General features: G+C 37.5%; 1 protein-coding gene across 2 annotated transcripts in view; it reads left to right on the top strand.

The window, feature by feature from the left end:
• The window catches only part of zmp:0000000660 (arf-GAP with Rho-GAP domain, ANK repeat and PH domain-containing protein 2), a 115,714-nt gene that overhangs the window by 87,369 nt on the left and 12,154 nt on the right, over nt 1–16,191 (top strand). For both annotated transcript variants that reach the window (XM_036596401.1, XM_036596400.1), the window contains exons 20-26: nt 68–231; nt 1,073–1,285; nt 2,269–2,374; nt 3,027–3,174; nt 7,959–8,027; nt 12,950–13,024; nt 13,317–13,434. In XM_036596401.1, coding sequence (XP_036452294.1) covers nt 68–231; nt 1,073–1,285; nt 2,269–2,374; nt 3,027–3,174; nt 7,959–8,027; nt 12,950–13,024; nt 13,317–13,434 — 893 coding nt within the window. The remainder of the gene's footprint in view (nt 1–67; nt 232–1,072; nt 1,286–2,268; nt 2,375–3,026; nt 3,175–7,958; nt 8,028–12,949; nt 13,025–13,316; nt 13,435–16,191) is intronic.

Genomic DNA, 16,191 nt, shown 5'->3' with positions numbered 1-16,191 from the left:
TTGTTGTTGTTTTCTTGTGGGTCATGAATCTTCTCATGTTTTTGTCTTGTCTTTTTGTGTGTGGCAGAACCATTTACATTCGTGGTTTCACTAAGCAGGACTTTGCTCTGTGGCACTCTGCTATCCAGTTGGCTGCTGGGAGGGATGGCAGGGCGCTAGGCAACCAGCAGCTGAGTAAAAATGACATCCCTATTATTGTCGACAGCTGTGTTGCTTTTGTCACGCAATATGGTAATTCATATTCATCCCCCAGTACATTTTTTTAACTTGATGTGAAATAACCGTGAGCAGAACATTAGCATTAAGGCCTTAACATACAACCTGTTTGAATTACGAATGAAACATTCATACAGTGAGATTTCAAAATAGACATGCTCCAAGACCTCTTGAACACATGTCTGACAATGCTGTTCTGCAACACTGCAAAAGTTTCAGAACAGCTCATACTCAAATTTGATTTTCAAATAAAAATAACAGCTGATAGAGTTTGTTTCTGTGTAATAGAATTGAACAAAAACAAAGACTATAAACACAGATCAGCTACAGATCTGTTGGACTATCAGCATTTGGGAGGGAATTGCTTCACAACCTGTCAATCTTTGATCTGTAATGGTCGATACCTTTTTCTTCTTAGACCATACTTCTTTATACTTTTCAAAATCAGATGGGCCAATTGCAGACTTGTCTGCATGTTCAATAGAACTACAGTCACTATTTTGCAAAGATCTGTTACATATTCTTGTTGTTTTCTCATATAAAATAGAGTGCCATACAACCTTACATAACAAACGGTGCATTTTTTGTCATCCATTAAACAAAAAAAGGCTTCACTTTAGTGTGCCAAAGCCCTTACACTCAACATTTCAGTTTCTAAATTGAAATAATTATAGATTACGCATTCAGGCTGCTTCTAGACCACAAGCTTCTGTTCAAAGATTGTTTAGTGAGTTTCTGTGAGACTACATATTTATATGTATGTATGTGTGTATATATATATATATATATATATATATATATATATATATTCTTTGGTTCTCCAAGCCTAACTTTGTCCTTTGACACTTGATTCCAGGTTTATGTTATCAGGGCATCTATCAGAAGAATGGTGACCCCAAACGTGTGGCCCAGCTGCTTGAGGAGTTTACCCGGGATGCTCGGAATGTCAAGCTTCGTATTCAAGATCATCGGTTAGAGGACGTCACAGACACACTCAAAAGATTCCTGTCCCACTGTGAGGATGCCCTGCTGGCCAAAGAGCTTTACCCTTACTGGATTTCTACCCTGGGTTAGTACCGTAAAGTGACAGAAACATTGCATTTAACACTAGAGGACAGGTTCACCACTTTTTCTGAATCTATGTTTATGTATTTTTAGGGCTAATGACTGAAATAAATAATTGAGATTAATCTTGTTGTTTTGTGCAGTTCATCTTGATTAATCACACGTGTTGTATTTGCTCAGATATGACCCTAAATAAAGAGGTATTAAAATTAAAAAGCAGTGCATTTTGTTACAGCTATATGAGTGGACAAAATCCATTGGTTCCTAACTCTGGTCCCGTAGAACCCCCTTCTCTGCACATTTTTATGTTTTCCTGACAAAACACACCCACGTGAACTCAGGAAGGGTTTGTTAATGAGCTAATTAGTTAGATGAAGTGTGTTGGGAGCGAGGAAAACACTAAAATATGCAGATATATCTCATATATACAGTCAGTGAGTCCAACTCCACCACAATGTCTCTCACTCTCGTTCATACAACTTGTATTCTTGTCACAGTAAAGGCTCTCGAGGGGGACTGTAGCTTTCCACTTTGCTGTTATCAGTATGTTTGATTTATTCATAGGTGTCCCATAAAGTGTCCAACATAGTCTGCCGATGGTGCTTAAGGAATCACTTTAAAAGTCATATAAATCTGTATTTGAATGAGAGGGTGACAACCACAGGTTCTATCATAGCAACACACAGCACACAAGCAGCTGGGCTTCAGCCTGCACTACTACAAATGGTTTGAAGGAAAATTTGTCAGCGTGTCAACATTAAACAAGTTATTTGTGTTAATAATTTATCGCATCAATGTATTTTTAATGCCTTTCGTAGCTAATTTAATTTTACAGAAATTCCTTTAGTGAAATACGGGTGCATTATAGATTGTTTTATTTGCACCTAAATGACAAGCTCAGTTCATCCACTTCATGTTTCTTACCATTAGATCAGTGAGGGATGGTGTCTCTTTTAAAATGTAATATGTTTTGGTTGCTGCTTTCAGATGAAGAGAATGAAAAGGACAGGATTGAGAAGTACTCCACCTATATTCAGAGTTTACCCAAGATAAGCAGGTCAACTCTTGCTGCGTTGCTGCAGCATCTGTACAGGTATACACACACACACACACACACATACATACATTTAGACAGTAAAAACCCAGAGTACAAAACTTCCACCCCCGTAGTTTTGTAATGAGCTCTTTTGAACAAAATTCCTGAGTCACCAGCAACTCTTGACAGTATAAACCTACATTCCACACTTTCCCTACGTTAGGTGCTTTGAAGTCTGCTTTACAAGCGCTCAGTAAATATGCTTTCCCATAAACCCTCAGTGGGCTTGTCAGATTGCGTGAAATATTCCGGATTTCACTCTAATTGTTTGGAGAAAGCTTAATTGGCCCTGTTGGCAGATTTGGATGGTGGCCTAACGTTTCCCCGATGATGCTACACACGTATTGTTTTGTTTTCCTCACAAACGGAAACGTTTCAATATTTGTGCCTTGCTGTTTAGTGTTGCTTGTGTGTTTGTTTGCGCTTCTGTGGGTGTGTATGTATGCAAGCTCATACTTGTGCATGTGGGTAAGTGTTTCAGTGTGAGCCTTGAAATAGTGAGGTGTGTTTATTGTGTATTTATTCTTTGAGTGAACTTGCTTATTTATGCATCTGTGCATATTCATATGATTGACATATGGGAGAGTTAGGTTTCTGCGTCAATATTTATTCATGTACTTAATGTATTTCGTGTTTGTGCGCTCCCTAGGATCCAGAGCTGCTCTCACATTAACCAGATGAAGGCTCAGAGTCTGGCATGTGTTTTCTCGTCCTGTCTTTTCCAGACAGAGGGACACACACCTCAGGAGACACGTGTGGTGGAAGACCTCATCAGTAACTACACTCAGCTTTTCTCTGTTAGTTTCACTTCACAACAGCACCTCACATTATTCACCTTCACTCACACCCAGTGTGTAGAACTAGTGTCAGGCTAAAGCACAGCTTAGGGATAGGAAAGAAGGCATGACAGTAGCATTTTAACACATTTGAGAACACAAACAGGTACTGCTTAGTTAAGTGTGTCACCACCTACCCCTTCACAACATGCTAACTTAGCAGCCATTTGAGATATCAACAAACTTCAAATTCCTATTTTAACTGTGGAAGCTTTCCAACAATGCCTGATGTGATATTATATGTTGTATATTCTTGTGAAATCTTATATACACTACATCTGCAGAGTCATCTGCATTGATGATTTTTGAAAATGTGACTGTTGACATAGCGGTAACAGATTCAAATGCAGTAAGTATATTTCAATGTGACTTTTGAAAAACTTCAAAATATTTGACTTCAGAGAAACAAGATTTATTTCACCGTGGCTGCTAGAATGCTGCAGATGCTTTTTGAGGGCAGTCATAGTGGGCCCAGAGACACCTGAGTAATTGAATCAATGTTAGGAGAGTGATGTGACTTCATACAGTGAGTTAGCAATGCGTAGTAAGAGAATAAACTAAAAAAAACGCTGAGAAACACAAAATAATCATACATATACTCAACACTTCCACGACTTCCAGTGGCATATGCGTTTAATAAATGTTTGATTGTGCATATTATTAATTTAACTTGTTTTGTTCCAAATATTTTTAATGTTTTTTTTCAGTAACACTGGTTTTGAGGTTTTTCAGTTCCTTAAACATCTGTTTTTGTAACTGGTTATTACTGGCAAACTGAATTTGTGCTGAGTCAAACTGTATGGACAGCTTAATAATAGTGTAATATAACACCAAGTTTTAGTAAAAAAAAAAAAAATAAAATAAAAGCATGACCAGTCAACTTCTTTTAGCCCTAAATTCTAAAGCCTTAACTGTTGGTAATATACACTCCCTGGCTGCTTTATGTACAGCACCTTGTGTCTACACTCACTGTCCATTTCATCAGCTCCACTGAGCATATAGGTGCACTCTGTAGTTCTACAATTACCAATTGTAGTCCATCTGTGTGATAGTGTGTGTGGTTGTTGGTACAAGTTGATCAGACACATCAGTGTAGCTAGAGTTTTTTTGTGTTGATTTACTGGAGATTAGGCTCCAGGCCTTTTTTCTCCAATAATGCAAGCACATCTATGTTATTAGAATGTTATTAGATTAAATTTCCCCACTTACAACCTGCTAGGACACAGTTAAATAATGTAGAATATAATAAAAAACGTAAAATTGCACTCTTTTTAGATTGTGATTTTGTATATACAGACATATGCAAAGGTTTGAATACCCACAGTCAAATTACATGTTTTGTTGATTGTTGTTGATTGTAAAGTGAAAATATGTTAGTACATTCCTCTACAGGGAACTTAAATTTAACTTTAATTTTAACTTTAACTTTAACTTTAATTAATTTGCTAAATTTAACATATTGGAAAAAATCAAATATAAAGTGTGCCTTAACTTTTGCACAGACTCCATTTTTGTGTTTTATGTGACAATAAAAAAAAGTAATTGTGCATTAAAATGTAAATTTTTTCACTTTGAAAATCAACAAAATGTAATTTACACAGAGGTGCCCAAGTTTTTGCATACAGCTGTAAGAAATAAAAAGAATAATGATTTAGCCCTAACGCTACCATATCACTATCATGTTAGTGTCACTGTAGTGCTGAGACTCCACCACACAGATGATACCTGATTTGTGGTGGTCCTGTAGCGGTCCTGACCATTGACGAACAGAGTAAAATTGGGCCAACGCATTACACAGAGAAACAGATGGACTACAGTCTGTAATTGTTGAACTACAAAGTGCATCTATATGGTAAGTGGAGCTGATATAACGGACAATTAGTGTAGATGCAAGGTAACTACGTACCTGTTGTTGCTGCTGTAAATGTTAATGTCATAGGAGAAGGACAGAATGTTCTTAATTGTATTGTAAATTAATTTAACAGGACTTTCTCACTAAATATTTGTAACTGTTTTAGTTAGTCCATTTATCATACAATATAAAGGGCAGGGTGTGTTTACACATAGTAAACAGAATAAACAATGAACAAAATGGAGTTACAAGGTTTTGGCATCACATCAACAATATATTTGTGGTTGTTTTTCTTTTTAGACAGTGAATACTGCTTGCAAAATATTGTAATGTGAAGCTAGGCCTTTTCAAAAACAGAACATCCTTATATATAAATATCCCAGTGAATTATCCCAGAATTTCCTTTAGTTGAAATGCCAGAGAACATGCAGCCCTTTGCCTCAGTAAGCAATGGATGGCCTAAAGCAAGATAGCAGGAGAACTGACTTTACAATTGCTTTTACCCATGCAGAATTACAAATACGCAGTCTTGGAGGAGCCGAGATGGAGGATCATCCTTTAGAGCATTCTAATATGTGCTTTGTCAGACTGGAAGAGTTCCTAAGAGTTCCCTTTCTAGCATGAATTATTCCCCATATGTAGGACACTTGAGCACAATCTATCAGAACATTTCTGCTTCGGTACACTAAGAAAAGGGGACAAATATTGATAGAACACTCAGACACTGCAGTCATAGAGTAATCAGTAGAGTAGAAGGTGGTTTTTGCTGTTGAGCATTAACTTTTGCCTGTAAAATAGGATTTGAAGTACTATGCAGTGCTAATTCCCCCTTGGCAGATCCCAGTCTCCATCAGTGTGAGATGTGAGCTTTTGTGTGAAAAATAAGCATCAAGCTGAACTAAAGATTGGCATTTCCATTAAAAAAAGGCACAACCCAACACAAAGCCAGAGGAAATGCACATTGCAGGTTCTTCAGACAGAGAATAGTCACTATTACACAAAACAGTATTGCATAAGTCCTCATTATTTTGTATTCTGCTTTACAGACAGTAGATAATAATACAAAAGAAAGTAGTTTGGGGTAAAATTCTCTTCTGTCCTAAAGAAATACTTTTTGATGTTTGGGCCTAAATCTCAGGGCTGGCCTTTATTTCCTATACTAATACATTAATGAACTTCTAATCTTTTGTCGTACCCCTTTTTAACAGTGCTTCACTGTTGTTTGTTGAGAAGTCCAGTGGGTTTTCTGTGACACTGGGTTCCCCCTGGCTGGTTGTAGAACAGAATCATCTTTTTGATAAAATTAAAAATTGTTTATATTTGGCCTTGCATGCAGTCAATACATGGACAGATCACATTGTCCATTGTGTTGAGTTTTTTTAAAAATTAATCTGTCTATTCAAAAGAGCTAGATCCAGGTTTGATTCACATCACAGTCTTTAGATTTCATGTTAACTGTCTAAAAGCCAAGTGAATATGCGTTTGTGTGAATATTAAAATGAACTCTTATCCGTCCTGCATTTTTCTCTGATCGGTGGACTTTTCCAATCATCTACAGGTGATCTATGCAGATTTGCATATTTCAGATAAACATGAAGTGCAGTAAGTTAATTATTTATAGATCTTGACTTTTAGGCCAGTGAATGTCAGTGACAGATATTTGCTCATATTTTCATGTATTCATCAGCAACAAACAGCTATTTTCATATTATTTACTTGACCTCAGTCATCAAAGGCATTCTTATTATTAGAATAATTTAGTTACAAAAAAAACTTTGGTTTCTTCAGACCATAACACTTTTGACTTTAAGCACATAGACCTTTTATATTTGCTGTATATAAAACTATTGTTAGATTAAAAGGACAACATTTCGTTTCATGAGATAATAGATGACAAACTGGGTTGTAAAGCGTACTGGACCCACTAGAGTTATGTCTGTTTGCATACATTTATATGAGACCATTAAGACCATTTAACAGAATGCAAACCCATTTGGCGTTAAGACCAAGCTGTTTGGAGTTTAGTCCCTCCTGTTTGGAATTGATCCAGCCTGCAGGAATGCATACTTGAACTCGAAGTGTGATTAACCTTTGATTGGAATTAAAGGAGAGTTCCACTCAGAATGTCTGTATAGTTAAATGGTAGTAAACAGTCATTCAGAATGGTCTGATGTGAACTAATTCATTCAAGAGAAACTTACAGAGTCAGAATTGTTCACAGTGATGGTGACAGGAGCCAGACGTATGAAAGACGTATAAAATTGTTGTAAATACACCGACTGCCTATATTTAGTAAGATGTTGGCCTAAATGTTTTTCTTTCTTTTTAATCCGTCTATGGTGGAGAGGTACACGCAGGGCGTCTAAGGCCAAATAGTCCCGTCCCGTCCCCCCCACCAAAAAAAAAAACAACGAAACTCACCTGAACATACATCTGTAGGTTCACTGGTCATTTTGGATAGTATAAAATATATTTTAATTTATATGTTTATATATATATTTGCATGGTACACATCTCAACCTGTGGTTTTTATCATCACTTATCACTTCTTTAAAGAAATCTAATCCAAATCTAAAGAAATCTTCTTTAAAGAAATTTAAAGAGTCTACAAGTTTCTATACAAAGCACCATTTCACATCAAACCACTCTGAATGTCATTAAACTAAGCAGACATTTTGGTATTTCCCTTTGAGTCACAGACAGATTCAAGTACCAGTGACTTGGTTAACCGCACTATTGAAGGTGACTATCCCAATTTGGCATTAAAAAAAAACAACTTTCCAGTAGATTGCTTATTGAAGTCTGTGTGCACTGTGCTGTTGAACTGTGTGGAAGATGTGCTTCTGTGTGGCACTGTCTTTTACCTACTGTTTATCGGTGCTCATTAAACTAGGTCAATGAAGAGCAAGTCAGGCAAATGGAGAGAGAGAACCGCTTAATCACGAGGTGGAAGGACACTACGGTAAGTCACCCCTTTTAACCCCTCTGTTAAGTGTGTGTGTATGTGAAGTGGAGAAAGAAAATGTAAGAGGGAATATTAAACTGCGCCACTAGATGCTGTATTTATGTATTTATTTTTTAAGCATGTTTTTGTATGTTTTTCTGTAAGTGTAATTGCACCACATGAATATGTATTTGTGTCAGTTTTTGACACCATCTTGATCTGTGCACGTGAATTTTTTATACGCATGTATGCATATTCAAATATATGCATATAAAGACAAGACAACGTGCAATACTGCTAGATTTTATGCTAAAAAATATTTGCCATATCCAACTTACTGGCATGAAATGATTTCCACTATTTTCTAAAAAAACAGACCAATTAAATTGTGTGATTTATTCAGACATCATAAAATTCTAACATTTTTTTTTTTTTCTGATCTTGCACATCAAACGTTTTTTTCAGAAGGTGTAAGTTTGACATTTTTTATTTTTTGCTGACTTGCACAGGCGACATGAACTCATTTAACCAATTACTGTTATTTCTGGCATTGATCTGGCAACGGCCAAGATGATTGGATTGATTGGAAGTGGGGGTGCTGAGGGGGCTCCTGCACCCTCAGATTTCAGTATTGTTTATCTGTGACTGCTAAAAATAATAATTAAAAAAAAGAAAAACTGAACATTGATATAATCTGAGGTTTGTCTTTGTCTTAGGCCTGTCACAATTATTATGTAATTATCTGATCACAGTTATTTGAGCTGATTGCCGTTATTTTCCACAGTTGTTAGCATTCACAAAAATATGTTCATCACAGCAAACAGAATGTGAACTGGGTGCATCAGTTACTTTGAGGCATATACTTATGAATAAAAGAAAGCAGAAAACACATTTAATGAAAAGTCATGGATCTTACGACAACAACAGAAGTTGTAACTTAAAAATTGTAACCGGTGTTTCAACGCTTTTAGAGTAATGTTTGTTTTATGAGCTCAGGCTTTGTTTCTCATCATTGGGGAGCTACTAAATATAGTTAACTAGGAAACAGGATAGCTAACAAGCCACTTTTAACGTGCTTTAATAGTTGCATACAATTCACAAAAAAGACAATTCACTGATTAATTGCAGTTATTTATATGGCAATTAATTGTCACATAAAAAGTTTAATGATAACAGGCCTAGTTTGCTTCTTCACATCACATGTGGTACTAGCATCTCCAAAGGCGGTGAAACTGAGCTACAAAATCCAAGCGGAATGAGGCTTAGAAACTCTTCATGCTATTTTCACTTTTCCAAAATAAAAATAGATTTCTCAGTGCACCTTTTGTCCATTTTATGAGGAGCATAGAATGTCTTTCTGTGCTTGCAGGTACTGTCTGTTTGCTTTTACATTGCACATCAACAAGGTCAAATAAAAAAAAGCACTGCATTCATGTATAATTTTGATTCAGAAAATTATTGTCTGTGCATCACAAACACAATGTGTCATAACTTTTGCACAGGCCACATTTTAAGTTATATTTTTTTATCCCCAGTATGTTGAATTTAGCAAATAAATTAACAGCAAGAAGAATAAACAGTAACTGAATGTTAAAATGTGCAGAAACATGTTCTCTATAGAGGATGTGTTAACTTATTGTCACTTAGAAAATCAGCAAAACATAATTTGACCATGGTGGCCAAACTTTTGCATACAACTCTATGCGTGTATGTGTTCTTCTCCTGCAGGTTTGAGTGGTATTTTGCCCTTTCTTGCTGTTAGTTTGGGCTTGTGCACGGCAATGAGGAATCTCTCGGCTCAGGCTAACGTTCCTGCCGCCACGCTTTATGCTTTTTTTTTTTGCTTCAATGGCAACAGTTTTCTCAGATAACCTGAAAACAAATAAATCTTCCCCCATGTGCAGTTGTCCAAGTCCAATAAGTTGTTTGTTTATTTATTTATTTTGTATTATTTTATTTTATTTATTTATTTTCCAGTGGTGAGACAAGAAATTTTGGGTTGAGTGCAGCCATGCAAAATAGAAGGTCAGTTCTTCAAAGGGTCAGTTCTATTACTGTCCCCTCAAGTCATGGGGAAAATTAGAAATCCACTAAGACAAATGAAAAGAGGAAAATGCCCAGAATGGGCAGCGGAGTGTTTAGCAGAGAGCGGAAGGGGGGCTGAGAGAAGGGGGTTAGGTACTTATTTTGAGTGTTTTATAATATGCACATGTGAGAGGCTGATCCTGCACAGCACACTGTGACGCTTTACTATAAAGCAATGGCTAGGTTGAAAATACATACTGCTCACACATTGATTGTGCCTAAAGTAGTAAGTATTATGCAGTATGTGACCAATATGAACCTCTCCAGTACTCCAGAGATACCCAGATGACCTACTGCTCTGGACAAATATTCCAGTACACGGGCAGGACTACACTGTGTGGTCAAAAGTATGTGGACACCCCTCCTAAATATTGAGTTCAGGTATTTCAGCCATACCCATTGGCTAACAGGTGTATAAAATCAAGCATGTAGCCATGCAGTCTCCATTCTCGAACACAGTAGAATGGGTCTTACTGAAGATCTCAGTGACTTTAGACATGGCCCTGTCTATCTGACAATCCAGTTTATGAAAGGTCTGCCCTGGTCAACTGTCAGTGCTATTATTGTGAAATGGAAGCATCTAGGTGCAACAACAGCTCAGCCATGAAGTGATAGACCGCATAGACTCACAGAGCAGTGCCACGGAGATCCACACTGCCGCTGGAAGGAACATCAGCACAAGAACTGTACATTGAGATCTTCATTAAATAGGTTTCCATGGCTGAGCAGCTAAATACACATGCCCCGGTGTGCAAAGTGAGGTCCATAAAGACATGGTTTGACAAGACCTCAACCCCACTGAACACCTGTGGGATGAACTGGAACGATGATTGCGAGCCAGGCCCTCTTGTCCAAGTTCAGTGCCTGGCCTCACAGATTCTCTTTTGACTGAATGGGCACAAATTCCCACGGACACACTTCGTTATCAGCATTATGTCACTGTGATACACTCTACGCTACAAAGTCAGTTATGTGCTGTCATTTCACCCAGAAGAGTGTCCTACTTTTATTTTTCCACTACCTAAAAAAATCAGTGCTACCGAATATAGGTGTTGTCAGCTTGACATCAAAAGCACCTTTATGACAGATGATACCTGTTGAAATAAGCCTTTAGAAATGTTTATGTAGGTCTGTGTCAGAGCTTCTGTAGGTTTCATGTAGCTTTGTGAACACTGCCCTATAGTAAAAGGTTATTACACACAGCATGTAGAAGCTGCCTGTGTTGTGTGTTTACAGTGTTTGTATGTGGGGTGTCAGTATGTGCATCATGTGTCTGTACTTTACTCACTGTGTATCTACGCATGTTTTACTTTCAACTGGTTATTTCCTTCTTTTCTGTTTTCTACGGTAGGTATTTAGATGAATGAAGCCGCAGAAGGCTCAGTGCCCTGAACCTCTGCTTACTGGTGGAGTGTGATGCTGTTGAGTGATGTGCGACTCCAGCTGTACATCATTTAGATACACACACAGACAGCAGTGGGAGCTGAATGGAGCTCTGATTACGCTTTGTTAGCTTCACAATTACTGCAATGGAGTCGTGCGACTTCTTTAGTAAATGTGCATAATTTTCTTTCTCTCTTCCCTGCTTTCTTTGGGTGCATCCCCTGTTCTTTCCTTCTTTCTTTCTTGCTTGTATTCTTTCTTTTTTCTGTTGTCTTCTTTCCTTCTTGCCATCTTTCTTCCTCTTTCTTGCTTTCTTGCCATCTTTTTCTTTTTTCTTTCTTTCCATCTTTTTCTTTCTGTCTTTCTTTTTCTTTCTTGTCTTCTTTTTCTTTCTTTCTGTCTTTCTCTTTCTGTCTTTCTTATCATCTTTCATACTTGTCATCTTTCTTTCTCTCCTTCTTTCCTTCTTGCCATCTTTCTTGCTTTCTTGCCATCTTTCTTTTTCTTTCTTTCTTGCGTTCTTGCTTTCTTGCCATCTTTCTTTTTTGTCTTTTTTTTCTCTCTTTGTCTTTTTCTTTCTTTCTTTCTTTCTTTCTTTTTTCTTTCTTTTCCTTTCTTTCTTTCTTCTCTCCTTCTTTCCTTCTTGCCATCTTACTTTCTTTTTCTTTCTTGCCATCTTTCTTTCTTTCTTTCTTTCTTTCTTTCTTGCCATCTTTCTTTCTTCTTTGCCATCTTTCTTTCTTTCTTTCTTTCTTTCTTTTTTCCTGGCCTTCATTCTTTCTCCTTGCTTTCTTTCTATTGTGATATTGTGGGGAACAGAAAGGGGAGACAGAGGGGATGGGTTTTCTGACCATGTCTGCTGTATTTAGTTGATTGTTTTAATACCGAAAGAGTAGAAAAGTGCCTTTGGTTTCCTACAGTTGTGATATCCTGCTGATGATGTTGATAACTCAGCTTTCAGTCTGTTTCTTTTTTTTTTCTCGTTGCTTCGCTACAATAAGTAATACGTTTTATTAAAGCATCATTAAACATTAAGTAGAATAAATATTACAGCAGTAGTATATATGGACTGCTAATGGAAGATGAAGACACATGGCAGTCTATGAGCTGGAAAATTCCTGTAGTGGCTGGCTAGTATTTGCAGAATTTACTTCTTATTTAAGTGTTGTGACAAAACAGAAAAGGCTAGCTGTCTCACCACTGTTCAGCAGGTAGCCAGTCGTTGACCATTCAAACTTCAAAAATCCTTATTTGTTCTTTTTCTACTACTAATAAATACCCTGACTGTGCTGTACAGTGTGTTGCTGCAGTGGCATATGTTTGGATGACTCTTTATATAATGTGTGCCTAGTTGAAATTGTGCAGTATTTGCAAAGTTAACTTGCTTCATTCTTACGTTATGGACTCCAGTGTTAATAAGAATGTCTGTCTGTTTAATTCTAATGTGAAACAAATTCATTGTGTGTCTACAGTTCTCTCCAGCTGGTGACTTGATCTTCGAGGTCTACTTGGGAAAGAAAGAGCCAGAAAACTGCTGTTTAATCAAGGTGTGTGTGTGTGTGTAAGAGTGTGTTAAACCCGGGGCGATAACTGCCACCAACCAAATCAAAGAGGAGTTAATCAAAGAAGTGTCCCATTTAATTGTGTGAGTAATTGTGTTTTATCAGCAGTAGAGGAACGCTGCAGGTAATGCACTTACACAGGTGTGAAACCTCAGCAAACTGTGTATGTGTCTGCCATTTCCATCCTCTTTTTCTCAGCATATGATCCTTCATGTATTATGATACATTATGACATTGACGATGACGATTATATGATTATGACTTCTCTATATGTTAGGTCTCTCCAACCATGAGTTCCGATGAGCTGGCTGAAAGCACTCTAGAGTTGAAAGGCATAGAGGCAGACTTGCAGGAACTCTGGACCACATTTGAGGTCATCGAGAATGGAGAACTAGGTATGACTCATGTTTACACGTACTTACGGCCCAGAGCACACAGACCCTAACGTTCTCCAACTGACAAAGACAAATCCAAACGTTGAGTTGGTTTGTAGTTGTTGGGATTTTCTGGAATATTCCATGCATGCTGTCCTAGAATATTCTCCACTGATCTCACTGTTCTTGAATGTGCTTCTCCATTCTCACTCTTCTAGAATGTTCTACATTTTAGAACAGTGAGATAAGCTGTGATCGAAATGAATCGGTACAACCTTACCGTACGTTAGTATTGCACTATATAAATATGAACTATTAGGTTACTAAAGCGTCATGAAACGCATACATCAGTAATGTATTTCAGATACTTTATCGTAAACTTGTATCATTATTCACCCGTCACTTAAACAAATCAACATTAATTACTTAAATGAGGCTGAGATCGGCTTCTAATTTGAAGCCTTAAACACAGGCCTCAGTGTTTTGAAAAGTGCAGATGATGAATGGGGGAAAAATTACAACACTTGATAAGATAGACTATACATTTAATTCTTGGTTGGAGACTTACAACATGATGTATGCTATATGATGAGCAGCAGGTAGTCAAATGGTCTTTGTCATTCATCAATAAAACTTGTATAAATTGGAGTGAAATGTTCTCTTCCGGCTCCATGGTACAGTGCACAACAGCAGCACATTACACTGGACTAATTAAAGTGCAGATACATGGCAGTATTAAATGAATGCAGAATATACAACAAATACACATGACAAATACAAATAATGTTAACCAGACAGCACAATGAAACATTTTGCATGCATGGTTATCTCATATACACTAACCAGGCACTTAATTAAGAACACACCTTGTATCTACACACTTTTCAATTTTACTTACTATGTAGGTACACTTTGTAGTTACACAGTATTTATGCCTTGTTCTTCAAAGGTCAGGACCCTCACAGGACCACCACAGAGCAAGTATTATTTGGGTAGTGGACCATTTTCAGCACTGCAGTGACTCTGCCGTTGGGGGTTGCGTGTTTGTGTGTGTTATGCTGGTACAAGTGGATCAGACGCAGCAGTGCTGCTGGAGTTTTTAAACACCTCAGTGTCACTGCTGGGCTGAGAATAGTCCACCCATCGAAAATATCCAGTCATCAGCGTCTTGATGAAGGACTAGAGGAAGAGTAACACAAAATGTGCAGCAACACATGAGCTGTGGTCTCTGACTTCACATCTACGAGGTGAACCAACAAGGTGTGTCTAATAGAGTGGACAGTGAGTGGACACAGTGTTTCAAAACTCCAGCAGTAGTACTAGCTAGATCCACTCATACCAGCATACATGCCACCACCACGTCAGTGTCACTGCAGTGCTGAGAATGATCCAACACCCAAATAATACCCGCTCTGTGGTGGTTCTGACCATTAAAGAACAGGATAAAAGGGGGCTAACAAAGTATGCAGACAAATGGATGGACTACGGTATGAAATTGAAATCTAGAACTGCACCTATGTGGTAGGTGGAGCTGATAAAATGGACAGGGAGTGTAGATACAAGGCAGTGCACTTCAAGAGTTCATTTGTTAGAAAGGGTAAACACCATCCTTTAAAAAATAAGCTGATGGTCATGAGTTATTCTTCACACACAGCGCATTCTGAACCCTAAATATGTTTTCTCACAAAAGCCATTGTTGTTCAAGGCATTGCAAGTTCAGGTTTAATAGCAGAAAGAGTCAAATGCCAGCACTGTTCTCGAGCAGAACCAGATAAATCCGTTCAGCAAATCAGCATGCAGTATTCGAGTCAGGCAGAATCTCAAATGGCTCCTTTACAAAGTGCGCTACGTAGATCTTAAAATATTGGCTACTGCATCTAAACAGGGCACGCTGTGCACACATGGACATAAAGTGTAGTGTTTGGGTGTTAAAGCCAAAATTTTATAACTCAGAAAGTGCACTATATAGGGAGCAGTGAGTCATTTGAGATTCAGCCTTAGGATTTTCTGAGGTATGATCATTAATGGGCTGTTTTTGTTGTAATTTTAGGCACTTTACATAATTGTTTTACGTTAAAGAATGTCAAATATTGCACTTATAAGAAACTTTATCTATTAAATACCTTTGTTAAACTCTGAAACATGAAATAACTATTGGCGTTATTTACAAACTCTTTTTAAATCAAGTTTAATTGTGCAAGTTACCTGTATTCTGTTGAGTTGTTTGTACTTAATCAAAAGTAGTGAGACTTGCAGTGCACTTTGGTATATATTTAGCTGATGTAGTGATCTACGGTGTTCACTAGAAATTATAAGTGCATTGTGGGACATTGTAGTGATCTCAGAATAACTCTAAAATTGCATTCTGTGATACAGACACTAAAGCTGTGTCTGAAACTGCCCTATTCACTATATAGTGCACTATTTTGGGGTTCCTCCACTTTGTAGTGGTGTCTGAAAACAATATGCAGCAGATCCAATGCACTCAAACAATCCCACAGTGCACCACAATAAGTAGTGTCCAACTGATGTTTCCTAGCGGACAGGGGATATCCATAATGCACTGCGTTGTTTGTAATGAGCAAACCCGTATAACAGTGTCCAAAATCGTTTCACTGCCATCACAAATTTCAAATGTTAGGGTATAGAGATTAGGGGACTTTTTCAGACATGGCGTAAGAGACAAGTTGCTGATGTTTGTAGTGCCCTAAACGCAAAAAGGTCACAAAACTCACATTCATTGTTTTAGAATATTCTCCCTCATTTAGTTTTAGAATG

Source organism: Colossoma macropomum, unplaced genomic scaffold (assembly GCF_904425465.1).
Source record: "Colossoma macropomum unplaced genomic scaffold, Colossoma_macropomum, whole genome shotgun sequence".
Classification (NCBI taxonomy): Eukaryota; Metazoa; Chordata; class Actinopteri; order Characiformes; family Serrasalmidae; genus Colossoma; species Colossoma macropomum.
Note: the sequence above shows the minus strand (reverse complement) of the source record. Positions and strands in the feature narration are given on the sequence as shown.